The sequence below is a fragment of the Takifugu rubripes genome, chromosome 19 (assembly GCF_901000725.2).
Source record: "Takifugu rubripes chromosome 19, fTakRub1.2, whole genome shotgun sequence".
Classification (NCBI taxonomy): Eukaryota; Metazoa; Chordata; class Actinopteri; order Tetraodontiformes; family Tetraodontidae; genus Takifugu; species Takifugu rubripes.
The window spans coordinates 12,033,220-12,052,092 of NC_042303.1; the positions used below are offsets into that span (position 1 = coordinate 12,033,220).

The 18,873-nt window shown below is 45.1% G+C and overlaps 3 protein-coding genes across 4 annotated transcripts in view; 2 read left to right on the plus strand and 1 right to left on the minus strand.

Annotated features, from left to right (window-relative positions):
* Positions 1-310, minus strand: part of LOC105417855 (zinc finger protein Dzip1-like) — a 42,116-nt gene extending 41,806 nt beyond the window's left edge. The window contains exon 1 of the mRNA XM_029827156.1: positions 300-310. The gene's annotated coding sequence lies outside the window, so the exon portion shown is untranslated. The remainder of the gene's footprint in view (positions 1-299) is intronic.
* The window catches only part of ppp1r16b (protein phosphatase 1, regulatory subunit 16B), a 45,430-nt gene extending 38,544 nt beyond the window's left edge, over positions 1-6,886 (plus strand). Inside the window, 7 exon segments of the mRNA XM_029827162.1 lie at positions 434-558; positions 3,053-3,178; positions 3,264-3,339; positions 3,587-3,716; positions 4,123-4,204; positions 4,206-4,271; positions 4,362-6,886. Of these exon segments, the coding sequence (XP_029683022.1) occupies positions 434-558; positions 3,053-3,178; positions 3,264-3,339; positions 3,587-3,716; positions 4,123-4,204; positions 4,206-4,271; positions 4,362-4,814 (1,058 nt within the window). The 3' untranslated portion in view covers positions 4,815-6,886.
* A 2,797-nt stretch (positions 6,887-9,683) lies between these two features.
* On the plus strand, positions 9,684-14,752 carry fam210b (family with sequence similarity 210 member B). Of its 2 annotated transcripts, XM_003973455.3 has the most exons (4): positions 9,684-10,262; positions 10,359-10,468; positions 12,981-13,174; positions 14,240-14,752. In XM_003973455.3, exons 1-4 carry the CDS (start codon positions 9,971-9,973, stop codon positions 14,454-14,456), a joined length of 813 nt encoding a protein of 270 aa, XP_003973504.2. In that variant the 5' UTR covers positions 9,684-9,970; the 3' UTR covers positions 14,457-14,752. The 2 variants fall into 2 exon arrangements, with proteins under 2 accessions (XP_003973504.2, XP_029683019.1); XM_029827159.1 differs by having other exon boundaries at positions 9,730-10,468.
* The last annotated feature ends 4,121 nt before the right edge of the window (positions 14,753-18,873 follow it).

The following is an 18,873-nucleotide window of genomic DNA, read 5'->3' on the forward strand; positions in this document are numbered from 1 at the left end:
TGTTTTCTTGAAGGTGCAGCTGCTCACCGCACCACTTTTACCGCTCCTGTCACAAGGGCTTTCAGGCAGCTTCTCCAGGTGTCTTCGAGTGATTGCAAATAATGTGTCGCAGCGCGGGGTGCGTTTAGAGCCCGCATCAAACGTGGATTAGAGAATACAAGGACAAGCTTCTACTTAACAATGATCGAAAATGAATTATAGAATCTATTTTGTTACAAAGGTCTATTATCTACAAAATTAAAGTGACAGACCGCACATCAACCCAGGGTTTGTGATAAAATGACAAATGAAATAACAACCTGGCTTGATGTCGTCCCGTCCCCCCCGATATACGATCAACCGCCTGTCCACATCTGGCAGCATTTTTAACCTTTCAGAAAAAAGAGACATCTGTGTTAAATGCTGCGGTCCTGTTTGTGGTCTCCATTTTCAGGAATCACCCAGGAGATGATAAACGAGACGCGGGCGTCCACAGAGAGGCACATGCTAGAAGACATCCAGGAGTTGCTGAGACAGGGAGAGGAGGTCAACCAGCAGGACTCGCAGGGCGCCACACTGGTAAGACTGGCAATCAAAACAACACCGGGTGGGTCGAAGTTGCACTAAAATGATGTCACCTGGCAATTTTTACTTGTCTCTATTTTAATAATTTATCTTTAAAAACAGTAATATATCATCAAAATAGTCGTCATCATCAGCCTTCCTTCCTCCTCATCACTCCTAAAACACAACAATCTTGGCCCGAAAGTAGTTGTCACGCATCAACTGTAGGGGTGAGTAATGTTGCAGGAATATTCAAGCAGATGTCCCATAGATTCACCTTTTAATGAGTCAGAAGAAGCAGGAGGTTGAAACAACCTCACATCTAATCAGTCACTTGACAAACCTCTGCAAACAATAAAGGTGAAACTGCTTATGGGACATGAGAGAAAGGTTCTCCACACTCTCCAGGTTGCTTCAACAGTCCATTGTCCCCCAGTAAACAGGTTCTTACCAGGATCTTACACAGGCTTCTCAGTATTCTTTGTTGTTGCTTCCTGTTCTGCTTGACTTGAGCAGGTACCGTGCTGTGTAAATGCGTAAAACTGCATCGATCCCATTGATCGTGCAATTAAAAACAGGTTTAAAGTGTCAGGTCTGCTTGTTGCAATGTCAGAGCTTTGGGATCATTATAATGTCCTTTGGACCATCCCAAATTGGCATTTGTGGCGCAGCAAGTTGCACTACAAAGAAGAAATTATATACATTAATACATAAGAAGGAGGTATAAATCACCTAAAAATCAGAATTTTCAGACAACCACTCCAAAAAATCTCTGCCATGTAGATTCCGGAGAGTTCCAGATGCATTATTGAAGTCTTTGTTATGTGTCAGGGATTAAGCTACATTGGGGAAGCGCAGGGACAGATCAGTGGATGGAAATAGGCAGGGGATATTACATGGTAGTAGCCTAAAATAACCCTGGTAAGCTTTGAGGTCTTACCATAGATTGTCTGCTTGAGCTGCTTGTCCTCCAGCTTTGTGGACCGCTAATCTTCATTCGAGCGTAATGAAGCAAACTAGAGCGGGCATTATTAAAATCTCTGGCAAAGAAGACAGGAGGAGCCTGCGATTGTCAGAAAGTTACGCAAGGTTAATCTTTTGCTTTGTTTTCCTGTTTCTCGCAGAATTGCTTGCGGAAAGGACAGCTTCATTGTTCGCGGTTGCTTGTAGGATTGAGACAGCTTCATAACAACAAATCTACTGGCAGGTTTTCACATTGACACGCAGAGTTCCTCTCTAGACTGTTGGCCTGAAAGTAGACAAGACAGAGATTATCCCAGCCTGCTTTTGGCAGCGCAGACGCTACATCCTGGATGGGCTGTCGGCGATATGCTGACTGCAGTGGCTCTGAGGAAGGCGGCGTCAGTCAGATCAGCATAAGATTAGTGTAATTATACCGTGTAAGTGGTTCTACATAAGTCTTTTTTTTTTTATTTCTAAAGCGATCCAGGAAAATATTGGTGTCGAATTAGCGCCTCTGCTTTTGGTCCATGTATCTATACTCATGAAGTCAAATGTTCCTTTAGTCCTGCGTCCTTATGGAGTTCTGGGCTGAGGTGTTTCTTCCTCAGCAGCAGTTGTCTTTCACATGTTGGTTCAACATATGAATCACAGGCAGAACTGTTGCACCTTCATGTGGCACAGACGTGAACCAAGAGGTCCAAGACCCGGGTTTACCACATGCATTTATGTCTGCACAGGGCCAGCGCAGCTAGCACATTATGGCCTAAGCTATTTGGGAAGCTGTTGTAGGCTGCTAAATAGATGCTAATCCTGCTAGCTTTGTCTACCTTTCTTCTCTTATGTAGTGCTTCCTGCTGTTTTATTTGATTTGAGCGCATTGTTTTAAAAGAGCCAACTCTATCCGAACAGCATGTTTCTGAAACTCCCTATGAAGATCTGATTATAACCAGCCACAAACACATCATTTTGGGTATTCAATAATTTCAGAGCTCTGAATATTTCACTATTCTGTAACACTTGTGGATACACATCACTCATATATTTGAATCAACAGACATGCATCATAATTACAAATAGACCAATTGATCACTGGTGCCTGTTTAACAAGGCTGTTTATTGAAAGGGAATATGTACGACTTCACAGCTTGATGTGGGTTCTTGAGGAAAACAGGTGTGGAGGGAACCTGGAGGTGGGAGCTGCAGAATCCAAGATTATGGCAAAAAGAAAAGATCCACAACAGCCAGAAGATAAGTTGGAGAACACAGCGATTGCCTGTGGGAGAGGAAAGGATTAGAGATTCATCACAGTGCTTCTTCAGGGGTCTCTACTAAACTTCCAAAAATTACAGACCGTCTATACTGTGCATAATCCCATTATATGAAATATCTTACACCACAAACACATTTTTGTCTTTTCCTGGAGGTGTTCCTCTTCTGCTCCTGCAGTTCGTTATACCATAATAGAGCATTTCCACTGTTTACTTTTAATAATTAAATGGGTTTCTTTGTGATAGCTCATAAATGAAGGCAAACTTTGTTGTCTCAGCTCCACATCGCAGCAGCCAACGGCTACGTCCAGGTCACTGAGCTGCTGCTGGAGGGCGGCGCTCGCATGGACCTGAGAGATTCTGACGGATGGCAGGCGCTCCACGCCGCGGCGTGCTGGGGTCAGGTACAGAGATCAAAACAAGAGGCAGGAAACAGATAAGGATTCTGAAAACATTTTTGTCATTTCGCTGCTGCCATTGTGGTTTCAGATGCATGTGGCAGAAATGTTGGTGTCTCACGGAGCCAGTCTGAATGCCAAGACCTTCCTGGAAGAGACCCCAATCGGTGCGTTTATAACAGACTGGTTGATCAATCCGATAGGGGTTTGAAATCAAGTGTTGAGCTCAGCAGGGTTTCATTTTCAGCTTGTGTCAGTCCAGGTTCTATGCTACACAAGCTGCTTTAAATTGTTTGCATGTTTTACTGCTGTGACTCTTTGGGTCAACAGTTTTGTTGTCTTTGTTGGGAGGTGCAAGAAAAACATGACCTCATTAAAAGGAATTCGATGCTGATATTTTCTGTCATTTCTAAGATCTGTGTGAGGATGAGGAGTTCAGAGCCATCCTGCTCGACCTGAAACACAAACATGACACCATCATGAAGTCCCAACTCAAACACAAGACCTCGCTGTGCAGGCGAACGTCCAGCGCAGGAAGTCGTGGGTGAGTACTGCCCCCTGCTGGTAACACGTCCGCTACTGCAGACAGTGTTGGGAACTTAAAATTCATTTACATATATATTTTTTACTCATCAAATGAAAAGAAAACAAAAACATCAAGAAAACAAAAACAACTGTTAATAGTCAACACTGTTTACAAGCTTCTTTCCCTGTATTATTTTAAGATTCAGACATATTTTAGAGTCTGTAAAATAACTATAACAAATATTTACCGTTTCCAAGATTCCCCTGTGTCATAAAAACTCAAAAAAGAAAGCTAAAATAGGAAATTTTACATTGCATCTTAAACAACACGCTTCAGCCATTAGAAAATATCCAACCGCTGCTTTGAGGTTTTCGATAGCAAGTTTTTTTTTCCCACGCATGACTGGAAACTGCTGTGTTCACAGGAAAGTGGTGCGGCGCGCCAGCCTGTCCGACAGACACAACTTGTGCCGCAAAGAGTATGAGACAGAGGCCATCGTTTGGAGGGGGGGGGAGGGGGGAGGAACCTGAAAAAGACAAAGAGACCGATCAGGAGAACAACCAGATCGTTCAGGTAAGAATCACAAATAATGCCGTACTGTTTATAAAAGGTCTTTTTCAAAACAATCCAAAATCATTCATTGTTGTCCTGCAGGTCAAACAGGTCACGCCGATCGAGCAACCAGAGAAGCCCAGGTTGCAGACCATCCTCAAAGATGGCACCAGCGCACAGAATGGCCTCATCTCCACAAAGACGTCCACGCCGGCACCCCCGCCCTCCAACGGCACCGTGCCAACGTCTGACAGAGGCAGCCCGCCCACCCAGGAGGAGTCCTGGCCGAAAGAGCGCGCCCAAACGCTGTCTGAGCTGAAAAAACAGAGGGCCGCAGCCAAGTTGTTGAATCACCCCTTGTTTAATGGTCACCTTGGCAACGGCTCTACGGACTCCTTCTCTGATGCCAAATCCAACTCAGAGGACCCCCGAATGCCCCTGGTCTCCTCCAATGGGAGTGCGGTTTACTACACGCCGGCCAGCGGCGACCCGCCCCTCCTCAAACTGAAACAGCCAGCGGAGGACGAGCAGCCAAAGGCGCAGACCTGCTGCTGTGTGTCATAGCTGCCACATGGCTGTGGATGGAACAGGAAGTGGTCGCACAGAAAGGGGGGAAGCATAGAATGTGCTCTTCGGAGGTCAGAACAGAAGGAAGGAAATAAAAGTGGGTTTTCTTGGCTCCGCCTCCTTTTCCTCTCCCGGTTGACCCAAAGAAGAAGAACATTGAATGCTGCGTGTCTCTGTAGCAGAGAAGAAAAGGCAGAGCAGAAGCAGAGTAGAGACATAAAGCCAGGTAATGTTCAGTGTTCATGTGAGTCTGGCCCTGCTTCCACCCTCAAGAAACAGCCCATTTTTAAGCTTTAACCCTGAAATAACCCAAAACTGAGGAAGGCCTCAAGGTACAAAGAGCACCTTCTGCTTCAACAGTGGCATGGTGACTTTTTAAAATTGAATTTAATCAGCGTTTTCAGTGGGACACCAGTGAAAAACCCAAGTTTCCCCTTATTACAGTCAAGTTTAAAGGTGCCAGAGCGCCGATGGGCGAAACCAACGAACGTGGCAAAAGCAGAGCTGAGGAACAACTTCCAGTATAGCGATGGTGTCCATATTTCTGCCTGCAGCGGTAGAGGGGAGGAACAGCGAGAATGGTTGTACAGGTATCAGTAACTGTTGGGGAGTGTCACCGTGTTTGCCCCTGACACGGCTCGCCCTCCAGCTCTGCCTTTAGGACGTTTAATCACACGTGGTTGAAAAATACTGAACGTTTATTTATGAATTTAATGTAAGGTGTAAAAGAACAGTCGTGGTTTCTGGAAGTGAGTGTATTTATTATTTGGATGGTGTGTGGGGAGTGTGAATGCATTTAACTTGAGCTGAAGCACCTTCTGAAGTGGAAAATCCCAACAGATCAAGTGTATAGGGTCAACGTCTGTTATATTTATATGTTCTTAACATCATGCAGCCAGACCATCATATCTGGGTGGATTATATAACTGTGTCACTACAAATGTCAGTGCTGTTTTCGTGTTTGTGTTTGTCTGGTGGGCGTTGTGTGGGGACATTATTTTCTAATACAGAATTTATGAGGCTTTTTAATAACATTAACCCAGAAAAGGTTCAACCAAACAAGCCTGGCAAATACGTAGCAGATGTGGATTCCTGGTTTTAATAAATATTTATGATTTAAGGACATTTATTTTAATGAGAATCAGACAAAATAACATCCCCAGATTAAAATGGGACCCCAGAAGGAGTATTACCCAGACTTTGTTACCCAGACTTTGTATTTTACTGTAAAGTTTCAATGTTTGCCATGAAAGTTTAGATTTTTATCATGAAATTTAATAAAAGTTAGCTGTTGCTAGGCTAAAGGGCTGGTGGCTGTTTGATGTTTCCTGCTCTTATAAAGAAAAATACACATTTCTCCAAAAAAAAAAGTTTAAATACTCCTTTAAGTGCCAAACAGTCTTCCTTTTTTAATTTTAGGTTAGCACACATTGGTACCTTAATTATGTTCCCTGCTAAGTAGCTCTTTGCTAGACCATCCAACATGGTCTAACATCCCCACACTGAGACGTCTGCAGTCTATATTTGTACATACACACTTGTAAATATGTTTGATTCCTCTCACTGGTTCCAGTGAGCTGCGTCTGTTCCCCTCAGCCTGAAGCCGCGTTCTCACTTTGCAACACAGGAGACATTCTCCATGCATTTGTGGCCGCCTCAGTCTGCGGCCTTTGTGACTTTTTCATGTTTCAATATGAAGCAACTTGTTCTAATGGAGGAAGTAAAATATGAAGCAGAGAGGCAGAAGCACCCCCCCAGCATTGGTTCCTTCTTTGTTTTGAAAGTGCCCCATTCAGTGACCTAATCCTATAAATCACTCGTTGCTCACTGTTTGGTTCATTTCTAATTCACTTCTGCCTTCTCACAGCTTTTGAAGTGTGTCCTTCCCTGTTTCAGTCAGCTGACCGAGATAGAATTCCTTGTGTTGTCAAGTGTAGAGCTGGAAGCTGGTGTTTGTCTGCAGGTCGCTTTGTCGCAAACAAAGAAGCAGAACTACTGATTTTGTAATTGCAGGTGGTTGTACTGATGGATGCATTAACATATTTTGAATAAATTGTATATTTTAAGAATTCCATGTGGCCTCTTTTAATTAAGAAAAATGGTGCTTTCGAAGGATTCTAGTCTAATAGTAACACGGACTTCCTTCACCCAAGCGTTCCATTAGGAAACAATCAATATACAAAAGGTGTGACAAAAACCAATAAATAGAAGTGTTATCCTGATCTGCCAACACTGGTTTAACAGCACATCCTAATAAACTACAGCTAAATGGAATCCAAGTTCTTTTAACCACATTCAGACATTTTGGTCCCTCTGTATTTCAGCCTTTTCCTGCCGGCATTTGATATATTTGATCTTTATGATTAGGGCTAAAACTAATTGGGTCAACAAATGGTAAAGTATGAATATTTGACAGAGCAAAAACAATAACAATGCACATTATTATAGTGCTGTTGTCAATGTTTGGCATATGGCATGTTGCAAGATCTAGAGAAAGCTTCTGTCGTATGCTGAAAAATATAGAAAATAACTATTTGGCTTCTTTAAATATAAATATGGAATGTATTCACTAGTTTGGTATTTATTTATTTATTTATAGTAAACATAAAAATGACCTCAAGTGCTGAAAATTGTTTCAATTCCATTAACACACACACAGACACACACACACACACACACACACAGACACACACACACACACTTATCGGCCACTTTGTTATAAGTAAACCTTGCTAGTATAAGATGAGACCCTACGGAAGTGCTGTAATTCTTTTTGACATACTTTTAACAGGGTGTTAGAAACATTCCTCACAGATTTTGATCCGTACTGATGTGACAGCATCACAGAGTTGCTGCTGATTTGTGTATAATGCAAATCTCCCGTTCCACCACATCCCAAAAGGGCTCTGTTGGATCCGGTGACTGTGGAGGCCACTGGAGTACAGGGAACTCATCGTCATGTTCCAGAAACCAGTTTGAGGTGATCTGAGCTCTGTGACGTGCTGTAATATCCTGCTGGAGGTAGCCACCAGAAGCTGGTCCACTGTGGTCATAAAGGGAGAGATGTGGTCAGCTGTTGGTTTAACTACATCTCTCTGTTGTATAACTGAAGACGCCCACATCTAAATAACATTTAACACTCGCAGGCTCGATGTAGTAACAATAACTGTTCACTTTCAGATCAACATTGGTGACCAGAAAACAGCTTGAGGCTTGGTGACATCAGTGTGTGAGGCAGCAACCATGCTGGGTAAGAACCGCTGATGCTGTGGTTTTAGAAGTTTGCCTTTTACTTGATCTGATAAACGAATAGAAATGTTCCCAGTTCTGCTGGACTGGTCTGACTAATGGTGTTGGTGGTCTCGGGCGGCGTTCCACACATCAACTGTCGTGCGCTGATGTTGAGAACAGAGCTGCTTCAGAGGTTCCTGGATATTGGGGAGAAGCATTTGGAGGCCCTGAACGCCCCACAGGAGCTCCTGCTCAAGATGGAAAACTCAGCACGTCTTTCATTGATGTGCCTCTAGGGGGCGCCAAACTCAAACAGCAGTCAACATGATGATGATATCTGTACTATAATATTATATGTTAGCTTTTGTTTCCATTATGTCCTTTTTCTGCATCAGTAGAGATTTTTGTTCCCATCTCTACAGCCGTGTGGAGGTCCTTCTTTGACGTTCTCTCACGAGGAAATCATCAGCTTCTGCAGGTGGGAGTCACTTAAAGTGGCCGATGTCCAACGAGTCTCTGCTCTGACATCAATCTATGACTTCTACACTTGGCTGCATGAGCGGGATGAGGCAGCTCTCAAAAGGATTCTCATAATTTGTCTCACCTTTTGACTATGAGTAAATTACTTAAAAATTAGCACCATTAGTCTTTTTTTCACATCATTGGCACCACAAAGATGGAATTAAAATACATTTTTCATCACACTGAAGTAGGAAATGTGAAACACCTTGAAAACAGTTTAGCAAACAATTATCAGCTTCATTCTGTTCATTTGTTAATGAAAGAGTTGTTATTCAGATGTTAAAACATGCGGAGGAAGGATGTGCAAAACATCTGCCCAGCACTCACCATGTTTGAGCGATCAAGAGAAAATAGATGGCGCACTTTAAAAGTGGTTTCACGACAACCGTCTTCACAGATCAGCCCACGTGTTGACACCACACTGAGCTGTTTCCTGCCAAAATTTCCACTCTGCTTTTATCTCATTTACACCATTTTCTGTCACATCTTTGCTACGATTTCAGTTTCTTTTCACATAGTTACTGGTCCTGTTAATGGTTCGGAGGATGGTTGGTTTTTTGTTTTTGTCTAGTTGTAAAGATTCTTTGTTAGATCACACCACACTGACAGGAAGATAATGAAGGTCTCTCAGGTGTTAACTGACGTCTTTATATTGTCGCCATCTCTCGCACTGGAACCAATACAGGAGATGCACCATTAGGGCTGGTATTAATATATATATTTATATCAGGCAGTGTTCCTTTGCTCTATAACCCAACCAGTTTTTTTTGTGCTGAACCAGTTCTCTTATTGTGGTGACCTTTTAACCAGGAACAAAGAATGCCTGAAATCAGTTGATTGAGACAGCGAACGGGATGTTGGACAACCACAGTTCCAAGAACCCAAAAAAATAGCTGTTAATGTTACCTCTATTTGACCCCAGCCACCGTTGATATTAATAATTGTGCTGAATACTGCAGTGTCACCATGACAACAGCAAAAACGGTACATCAAGAAGTGCACAAATGTCTTTCTCACTCAATGCAACAGAACTGGACCCTTCCAAGTTACACCTTTAGCCTCCCCCAAAGTTTAGAACGATCAAATGCATGCTGGGAAATGTAGTTCTCTAATATCTCTTAAAGGAGACAACAAACACTTGGAGTTGACGTAAGACCGCTGATCTCCGCAACACTTTAACCTTGGTGTTGATGATATAACTAATAGACACACTTACACCTTTAAATGCCCCCACACCCCCGCAACTGTCTGCGGTTGCGCGTCGGCCCTCATTGGCTGTCAGCGCTAATCGTTCAACGGGACAACAGGGTGGACTCGTACTCAGGACAGTATGTTTACGGCTCCTTACTGGTCCAAAGGCGGCATTTATTGAAGACGCCGTGCTGGTTCAAGACCAGACCATGTTTCTGTGCCTGACTGGGAGGCTTTCTGCGGCCCGGAATGGAAAAACTACCGCTGCGTTTTTGGCGCAAGTGAGCGCAAACAAACCGAGAGACGCCACTTTGACGTTACACAACAACAACAACAACACATTGCAGGGACACCGGTGTTTCTGTGTATCCGGCGGAGGCGTCGATTCGACCCGCTGGTGGAGGAGAACACTCCGGTATCGGGACGCTTTTGTAACCACGGACCGGACACACTTGGACTGGGTGGCTGCCATCGCGCCGAGTCTCCCCGAACCCGCGCAAAGTGCGCCTTATTCTGATTTTATCAGAAAACCGTCCGTTCGTGTCAACGGACGCCACAGCAGCACAGAAGAGTCGCTCAGGAATGTTTTATTCACAGGTAACTGGAGGTTTCCCAGTCCACGCTGCGCCTCCTGGACCATGCAGACCAGGGCTTCATCTACAAAGAGGGGCGACACCGGCCAGGAACAGACGGCCGCCAACAAAGAGGTAATTTAAACTCCCCGGCTGGAGTTTACCTAACCTTCATGACTGGTTAATAAGAGCACACAGAAGGGTCCACAGTGCGGGGAATGGTGCCTCCTCCGCGGACCTGAAACCCGACAGGCTCGTTATACAACAGCTGTGTTTACGTGTGCGGGGAATTAACGTGTGAGCCGACATTTAACATTAGCGCCATTCAGAGGGAAGTTGTTTAATCTCCGGGGGCTAATGTGTCTCATTCTGCTGTCGGCAAACACTTTTCACCTCCGCTCAGCTTTCACGGAGTCACCAGCAGTAAGTTGTGACAGATATAGAGAGAAAGTGTTGAACCTAAACCAAGAGCAGACAATTAAAGGCGCAGACTGCACCTGGCAAAACGGTGACAGTCACGGCGGCCCTGCTCACAGGGATGGGAAAGGTATACAGGTGGAACACAACGAACGGGAATGGCTCGTTTTCTCCTATGTCCTGCAAAAGTCGTGTTTGATTTGCATTAAAAATGTTTAAAGATCCATCGTTAGCTGCACCTGCTCTGAAGGATTTAGCATGCTAACGTTCGACAGTTAACCATTTGCGGTGTCATTTAATGGCTATTACTAAAAAAATGAGGGCCAAAATAGGAGTGTGAAACATTCAGAAGATTTGCCAAAGAATAGTGTAGAAAGCCTAGTCTTTTTATTAGTTAGAAGACAAGTGTCGAAGGCAAAACCTGTCATTACACATGATTTGTAAAATGACAGCTTGCTAGTCTAATAATGGGACACACAATCCAGAGCTTAAAGATACTTATTTCGTTCCCTCTAAAGTGCGTGTGATCTGCCCTTGGTGTAATCATGCCACTCACTTAAATCATCTCCAAACACCCAAATAGACATAAATTATCCCAATGTTCTCCCCCTTCTTTAAAGATGAGGTTACCCAGAATGCACTGCTGCTAACGGTATCAGCAGCTACTTAGGCGTTGCCAGCAGCCCGATAAGTTTGCTCCTCGCCTACCTGGAGTTTCCTCTGCTACAACCATCCCTAAGAGTCTGCAGGAGTGCTTCTGCAGCAGATGTGCTTAAATGTTGGCACCCTGTTCAGTTTTTTTTTTAGATAAGCCTCTGGCCGTTGCCTCTGCGCCTTCTGGGAGTGCATCTGTGTTCTTGTGAAGAGCTGTTATCAGACACAGCACTTCCACTGTTCTCCACCCATACGGCCTCCCTGGCACAACACTTTTGGCCGATCACTCACATGACCGTCCCACGCTTCTGCCCGCCCGTACCGCCAGTTTGGCCTGGCTGGCCTCTGAAAAGCAGCGGACGGCCTCCGCCTCCAACTGTGGCTTTCCTATTGTCTATTGTTGTCAGTAAATGCCTCGCCGGGACTCTGGCTCATTCCACAGATCCAAAACATGAGGGACCAATTTTATTTCTCTTCTTGATTCATTATCTGGGTCTTTTCAACCCATGCAGGAACACAGAAACAAAGGTTACAGTGTCTAAGAGCAGAAGTCGCTACTTCTGGAATCGTCATCTCTTTCGTCTTATAATGTCAACTATGCTTAAGAAATCAGTTATGCAAATGTTAAAAAAACAGATGGGTTTTTCCCGTACATGTGCTGTTAAATTATTTACATTTTTCTCCCCAGCTCCACATGAAGTCAGTATCTGTAAGGGCTCAAGAATTAACATGCTAAAGAAGTGACATTGGACAGATCTTGGAATTGGAAGACCGTGAAAATAATTAACCAAGAATGGGGGAAAAATAAAAACAAATCCTAAATATATATTCTATTATCTCCCTTCATTTTGAAAAATGTAATATTACATTAAAACTTGTTTTGTGGTCTTCAGTGCTCATTGGGCTTTGCCCTTTAAAAATCTATTTATTAGCACATTAGGCAACACATTAGGTCATCCTTTAGGTCAGTACCTAGTTGGATGACATGCTTCTTCCTTTTTCTCCCAGAAAAGTTGTGCTTTCTGTCAGCATAAACTGATTTTGAACAGCTGTCATGAAGCTCTTGGCACATTTTTGGGAGTGTGTGCACGTACACACACACACACCCACATACACTCCCACACAACTTCTATTGTATCTAATCTTTAAATACACTTAATGCTTTTGTGCTTTTATGTGGCTTCAAGTTTAAATCCTGTTGTAAGGTGCAGCTTTTGGGGCCTGTAGTGAAGAAAGCTGTGTGTGTTTATTACTGCAGGCTTTGTCTCCTCCACGTGCTGCCACATGTGCACCACCACTGCTGTGTAAAGGTTTGTTAGATCTACAGCCTGTACACAGTGGAACAGCCTGCCTGGGAGCACTTCAGAAGGCTGCACCGAGGCTCCTGTTTGCTTAGCTTGGAGCGCTGTGTTTGAGGGTCACAAACTGAGACGTGTGTGTGTCTCTTTGAGTGTGTGTGTGCTTGTGTATGAATGATGTAATAAGAAAAAAACTCAAAATGTAAAATTCAAGCTTTTTACCAACGTTAAACTGCTACTTTGTCATTCATATTGATGTATTTTTTTTCAATCTCCAGGAAAACCAGAATTCAGTGGAGGCTTCGGCTGGTTTGCCAACTTCTGTGAAGACCTCAGAGGAAGCAGAGGGAGCAAAACTCAATAAGACCCAACAGCTGAAGAAGGTCTTCAAGGAGTATGGAGCAGTGGGAGTTTGCTTTCACATCTGTATCTCCCTCATGTCCCTGGGAATGTTCTATCTGCTTATATCGAGGTAACTGTAAAGGTCGAACATTTATGTCCTGTCCTGTGAACAACTCTTTGTTGAATTCAGTCGTGTTATACTCTGTTTCCTGACTTCATTCCAGCACAAACAACATTAGTGATAAGAAAAGGCAAACATTACTGGCTGGTGTTAAACGTTAAACTACTTAAAACTAAAGAGCTGGATAGTTCTTCTACAGGGAACATCTCTCCTTTTTATTGTATAAAATGAGGGAAAGAACAGTATATCAAGTGTCGGAGGTGCAGGTATTGACAGTTTTTTCCCAGCTTTTCTGTCTGGCCATGTGCCAGGGTTTGATTTCCATAGAAACTCGGCAGATCTTATCTGGCATCTCTGCGTTTCCTTGTGTGACTAATGCTGGCAAATGAGAGCAGACTGTAGCCGGAAGCCCTTGAGCATCATCACAGCTCTGTGGTGGACTGTTGTGAGGGCAGAGGGGTCTTCATCAACGGCCCACTGATGTTCAGAAAGTGCATAGGTTGTGAACTAGAGCACAAGGGAGGAGATTCTGAACCAATCTTATCAGTCTGACTATGAGAATGGAAATTCCAGGATGTTAGAAATGTTAACGACCATTATGATTTACGTGGCAATGCAGTTATAACTCGGCTCCTGGCACCCTCTAGTGGCGGTAAAGGTGGATTACACTTTGTTTTAGAATCCGACCCCAAACAGACGTCTTAAGAGAAGATGTTTTTAGTTAATTCAGTTATTTATAGGTACAACTTGATTGTAATAATTTGTGTTTCTAGTTTACCGAGTCACAAACGATGGTTTTATATTTTATATATTTTATATAACAGATGCATTTTCATTTAAGTTGGATCATGACAATTTGTACATCTTCCATACAATTAGACTGATGGAGGCTGTTGTAGAAGAAATAATAATGTTAAGGAGCAACTCTTACCTGAGTAATCACAACATGCTGCAATTTACTGCTGTTGTCAGTAGAATGAGGAAGGGTTCAAGAGGCGAGTTCCTGGCATCATCTGTGCTTCTAACCTAACCTAACCTAACCTAACCAGTATTCTGTGTCATCTGTCTTCCCAGTGGCATCGATATGGCAGCCATGCTCTGCAAGCTGGGCTTCAGCGAGGCGGTGGTTCGCTCCAAAATGGCAGCGGGGACGAGCACGTTCGTCTTGGCCTACGCCATCCATAAGCTCTTTGCTCCAGTTCGCATTAGCATCACGCTGGTGTCAGTTCCACTCATCGTGCGCTATTTCAGGAAGACTGGACTCTTTAAGCCCCCAACGGCTGCACCCTGACGACACCCCCCATCCTATTTACGACCCTTTATTAAGCAACAATCTGAAAAAAACTGTCGATATAATTCATATACTATCATTTAGTTGGTCATCACTGCAAGTTCAGGTGAGTTAGTTAAGTTTGGTTTTAGTTGAGTTGTGCGTTGCTGTTTTTAGTGAAAAGTCGATAACATGCCTTAATAATACGTGTACATCCCTACAGCCAGAAGGCCGGTAAAGCTAATATTTATTTCCAATCATCAGTAACGATCAGGGATTTTAAAATTCACGAGTAGTTTCAGTTGATTCGTCTTTAAAAGGCGGTTGCCGAGGCAAAGACTCGGGCATGGGAAGAGTTCGGTGAGGCCATGGAGAACGACTTTCGGACGGCCTCGAAAAGGTTCTGGACCACCATCCGGCGTCTGAGGAGGGGGAAGCAGTGCACTGTCAACACTGTGTATAGTGGTGATGGTGTGCTGCTGACCTCAACTCGGGATGTTGTGGATCGGTGGAAGGAATACTTCGAGGACCTCCTCAATCCCACCAACACGCCTTCCAGTGAGGAAGTAGGGCCCGGGGACCTGGAGATGGGCTCTCGTATCTCCGGGGCTGAAGTTGCCGAGGTAGTTAAAAAACTCCTCGGTGGCAAGGCCCCGGGGGTGGATGAGATCCGCCCAGAGTCCCTTAAGGCTCTGGATGTTGTAGGGCTGTCGTGGTTGACTCGACTCTGCAACATCGCGTGGACATCGGGGGCAGTGCCGCTGGATTGGCAGACCGGGGTGGTAGTCCCTCTTTTTAAGAAGGGGGACCGGAGGGTGTGTTCCAACTATAGGGGGATCACACTCCTCAGCCTCCCTGGCAAGGTCTATTCAGGGGTACTGGAGAGGAGGGTCCGCCGGATAGTCGAACCTCGGATTCAGGAGGAGCAATGTGGTTTTCGTCCTGGGCGTGGAACAGTGGACCAGCTCTACACCCTCAGCAGGGTCTTCGAGGGTACATGGGAGTTTGCCCAACCAGTCCACATGTGTTTTGTGGACTTGGAGAAAGCATTCGACCGTGTCCCCCGGGGGGTCCTGTGGGGGGTCCTCCGAGAGTATGGGGTGTCGGGCCCGTTGATACGGGCTGTCCGCTCCCTGTACGATCGGTGCCAGAGTTTGGTCCGAATTGCTGGCAGTAAGTCGAACTCGTTTCCGGTGAGGGTTGGCCTCCGCCAGGGCTGCCCTTTGTCACCGATTCTGTTCATAATTTTTATGGACAGAATTTCTAGGTGCAGTCATGGTGTTGAGGGGATCCGGTTTGGTGACCTCAGGATCGCGTCTCTGCTTTTTGCGGATGATGTGGTCCTGTTGGCTTCATCGGCCCGTGACCTCCAACTATCACTGGATCGGTTCGCCGCCGCCTGTGAAGCGGCTGGGATGAGAATCAGCACCTCCAAATCCGAGGCCATGGTTCTCAACCGGAAAAAGGTGGAGTGCCTTCTCCGGGTAAAGGAGGAGATCCTGCCCCAAGTGGAGGAGTTTAAGTACCTCGGGGTCTTGTTCACGAGTGGGGGAAGAATGGAGCGGGAGATCGACAGGCGGATCGGTGCGGCGTCCACAGTAATGCGGGCTCTGCACCGGTCCGTTGTGGTGAAGAGAGAGCTGAGCCGAAAGGCGAAGCTCTCGATTTACCGGTCGATCTTCGTTCCTACCCTCACCTATGGTCATGAGCTTTGGGTCATGACCGAAAGAACAAGATCCCGGGTACAAGCGGCTGAAATGAGCTTCCTCCGTAGGGTGGCTGGGCTCTCCCTTAGAGATAGGGTGAGAAGCTCTGCCATCCGGGAGGAGCTCGGAGTAGAGTCGCTGCTCCTCCGCGTTGAGAGGAGCCAGATGGGGTGGCTTGGGCATCTAGTCAGGATGCCCCCTGGACGCCTCCCTGGTGAGGTGTTCAGGGCATGTCCCTCCGGTAAGAGACCCCCGGGGAGACCCAGGACACGTTGGAGAGACTATGTCTCTCGACTGGCCTGGGAACGCCTGGGGATCCCTCCGGATGAGCTAGAGGAAGTAGCTGGGGAGAGGGAAGTCTGGGATTCTCTCCTTAGGCTGCTGCCCCCGCGACCCGACCCCGGATAAGCGGCAGAGAATGGATGGATGGATGGATGGATCGTCTTTAAAAGATGTGAAGTTTCCTTTGAAACGATCTAATGTTGTAATGTGAATGAATCAGCAGAATAATTGGGCTCGTCTCCGTCAGCTACCTCCTCCTCGTGTTTGTCTGTCAGGCTGGATGTCAGTGTCAGTATCAACGGCTGTGCGTGATTTTGGTAACTGTCTGCTTTCCAATGCCAGCTCTCCAACTTAAACATCTGTTTACACAAAGGAAGGATTTTTTCTTTTAATAGATTCTCCTGGTCATTTGAAAATAAATGCAATTACATCATTGCTGTTCTTCTCCCTCTTCCTTTTGTTCTATTCTTTGTCATGTTTAAATATTAATTTAAAAGAAAAAAATATTCTTTACACACTACATTTATAAATTTTACCCTCTGCGTGAATGTGCTGTATTTAAAAATAAAAACCCTCTTTCATATTTGTTTTCTTTCAATTCTGTCATCCATGTGTCATGTGTATGATCTGCTGATGAGAGGACTTGGAGTAGCTTTTTTGGCTGGGGGGGGGGGGGGGGGGGGGGGGGGTGTTTTTTTTACCACAAAAATTCAGCTCAGGTGTTGATTGAAAGCGCTAGTGCAATTTAATGTGCAAATGAAAAATTAAAGCAAGTACTATGTGCTAACTCATCTATTTACAATGACTGTGAAAATATGGAGTGTCTCAATATTTTAATACAATGAAACTGATTAGCAGTGTTGAATATTCCTGCAGATATAATAAATAATGCACCTTTCGGCCGCCAGACTCGTGCATTTCCCCTCCTTCACCGCAAAGGGGCGCTCTTGAGCCACCGGCGGCCTTCATTTGCTCCGGTGACGGTGTCTCATCCAAACACTTCGCTATTAATGGCGTCAAGATACAAACGTGGTACCAACCTCGTGTTTATCAGATAGCTAAAGTGTTTAGGTGACGTGTCCAGCAAAGCCTCAACATTTGTCAAATTATAATCCTCCAGGCTTGTCACACACAAACTGAAGGGTTTTACACACCTGAGCTATAAACGGTTATGGTGGATGGAACGTCTTCAGCTTAAGTTTATCAGTTAAAAACATTGAAGTTCACTTAACAATGTATATAACTAGTAGCACAGAGCCTATTTTACAGGAGTCATAGCTACACCAGTGGCTCCATGATTACACCATCATTGTGGTGAATTCTCCGGACTTTGGGTCAGCCTGCACGTGGAGGAGCCCTCGGTGTGCTTCCCCTGAAGATCTATAGTTTATGGAATGGTAGCTACCTTATCTCCACTTCCTCTGCGCGTGTGTGTGTTTCTGGGCCTGTTAAATAATCGAGGGAAGTTGTATGAGGGGAAGAGTGTGTGGTGGCCTGTGCTCAGATTCCAGAGGAACCCTGTTTCTAGGAAAGGATATTCGGCTGTACTGTAACATGAACAAAACCACACAGGCACACACACGCACGCACGCACACGCACGCAGGGAGGAGAAGCCTGGACCTCGTTAAGCACGATGAGGACAGAGAGCTGCCATCGCCTCTTCATCCCCTGCATGTCCCCCACGGCTAGGAACAAATTGGTGACAGCGCTCCCAGTGACTCTGCTGGACTACCTGGGATGCTCTGGGCTCTGACAGGCTCCGCTCCTTCCACACTCCTGCATATTTGCATACGTGCACGTGTGTCTGGTGACAAGATCGGCACACGCAGACACGCATAAGGAGAAGAAGACGTCTTCTGTGTAGCAGCTTCATCCGCTCGAGTGGACCCATCAGAGGAGAGAAGCGCTTCTCTGGTGAATGACTCATGCTTAGTCTTATCACGTTTTATTATAATAAACATGATATCTTTTTTTAAAAACATCAATTACAAAACAGGGGAAGCTCACAGATACCACCTAAGCATCGCATCTCCTCTGCACAGACTCCCATCAGGAAACAGTAACTTTCATTTGGTGCTAACCAGATCAGCCTGTAAATGATGCTGGCTTCAGGGATGGTTTTTAACTGCGTTTTCATTATTGGATACTTTTAATGTTCTTAGATTCTGTCCAGTGGCGCTGACAGCAACACAGTCCAGGAGCTGTTGGATCACTCTAAGGTGCAACAGTAACAGAACTGTTGATAATTAAGAGCGTGTAATGTTAAACCCCGACATTTGACTGGGGCCCTTGCATTTCGAAAACAAACAAACAACACAACACATTTTTTTTAAAAACCTTTCAGTTTCCCCTCCATCACTCTGTGCATCTGCTCATTATCTCCACTTTTCCTCCACCGTCTCCCGTCCTGCTCGGTAAACTTGTTAGACCTTCCGAGTGTCAGACGCAG

Excerpts from the sequence above, each read along its gene's own strand:
- fam210b (XM_029827159.1), top strand. The coding sequence starts at position 9,971 with ATGTTTCTGTGCCTGACTGGGAGGCTTTCTGCGGCCCGGAATGGAAAA. Across the intron at positions 10,469-12,980 it reads AGACGGCCGCCAACAAAGAG|GAAAACCAGAATTCAGTGGA; the intron begins GTAATTTAAACT and ends TTCAATCTCCAG. Across the intron at positions 13,175-14,239 it reads TTCTATCTGCTTATATCGAG|TGGCATCGATATGGCAGCCA; the intron begins GTAACTGTAAAG and ends CTGTCTTCCCAG.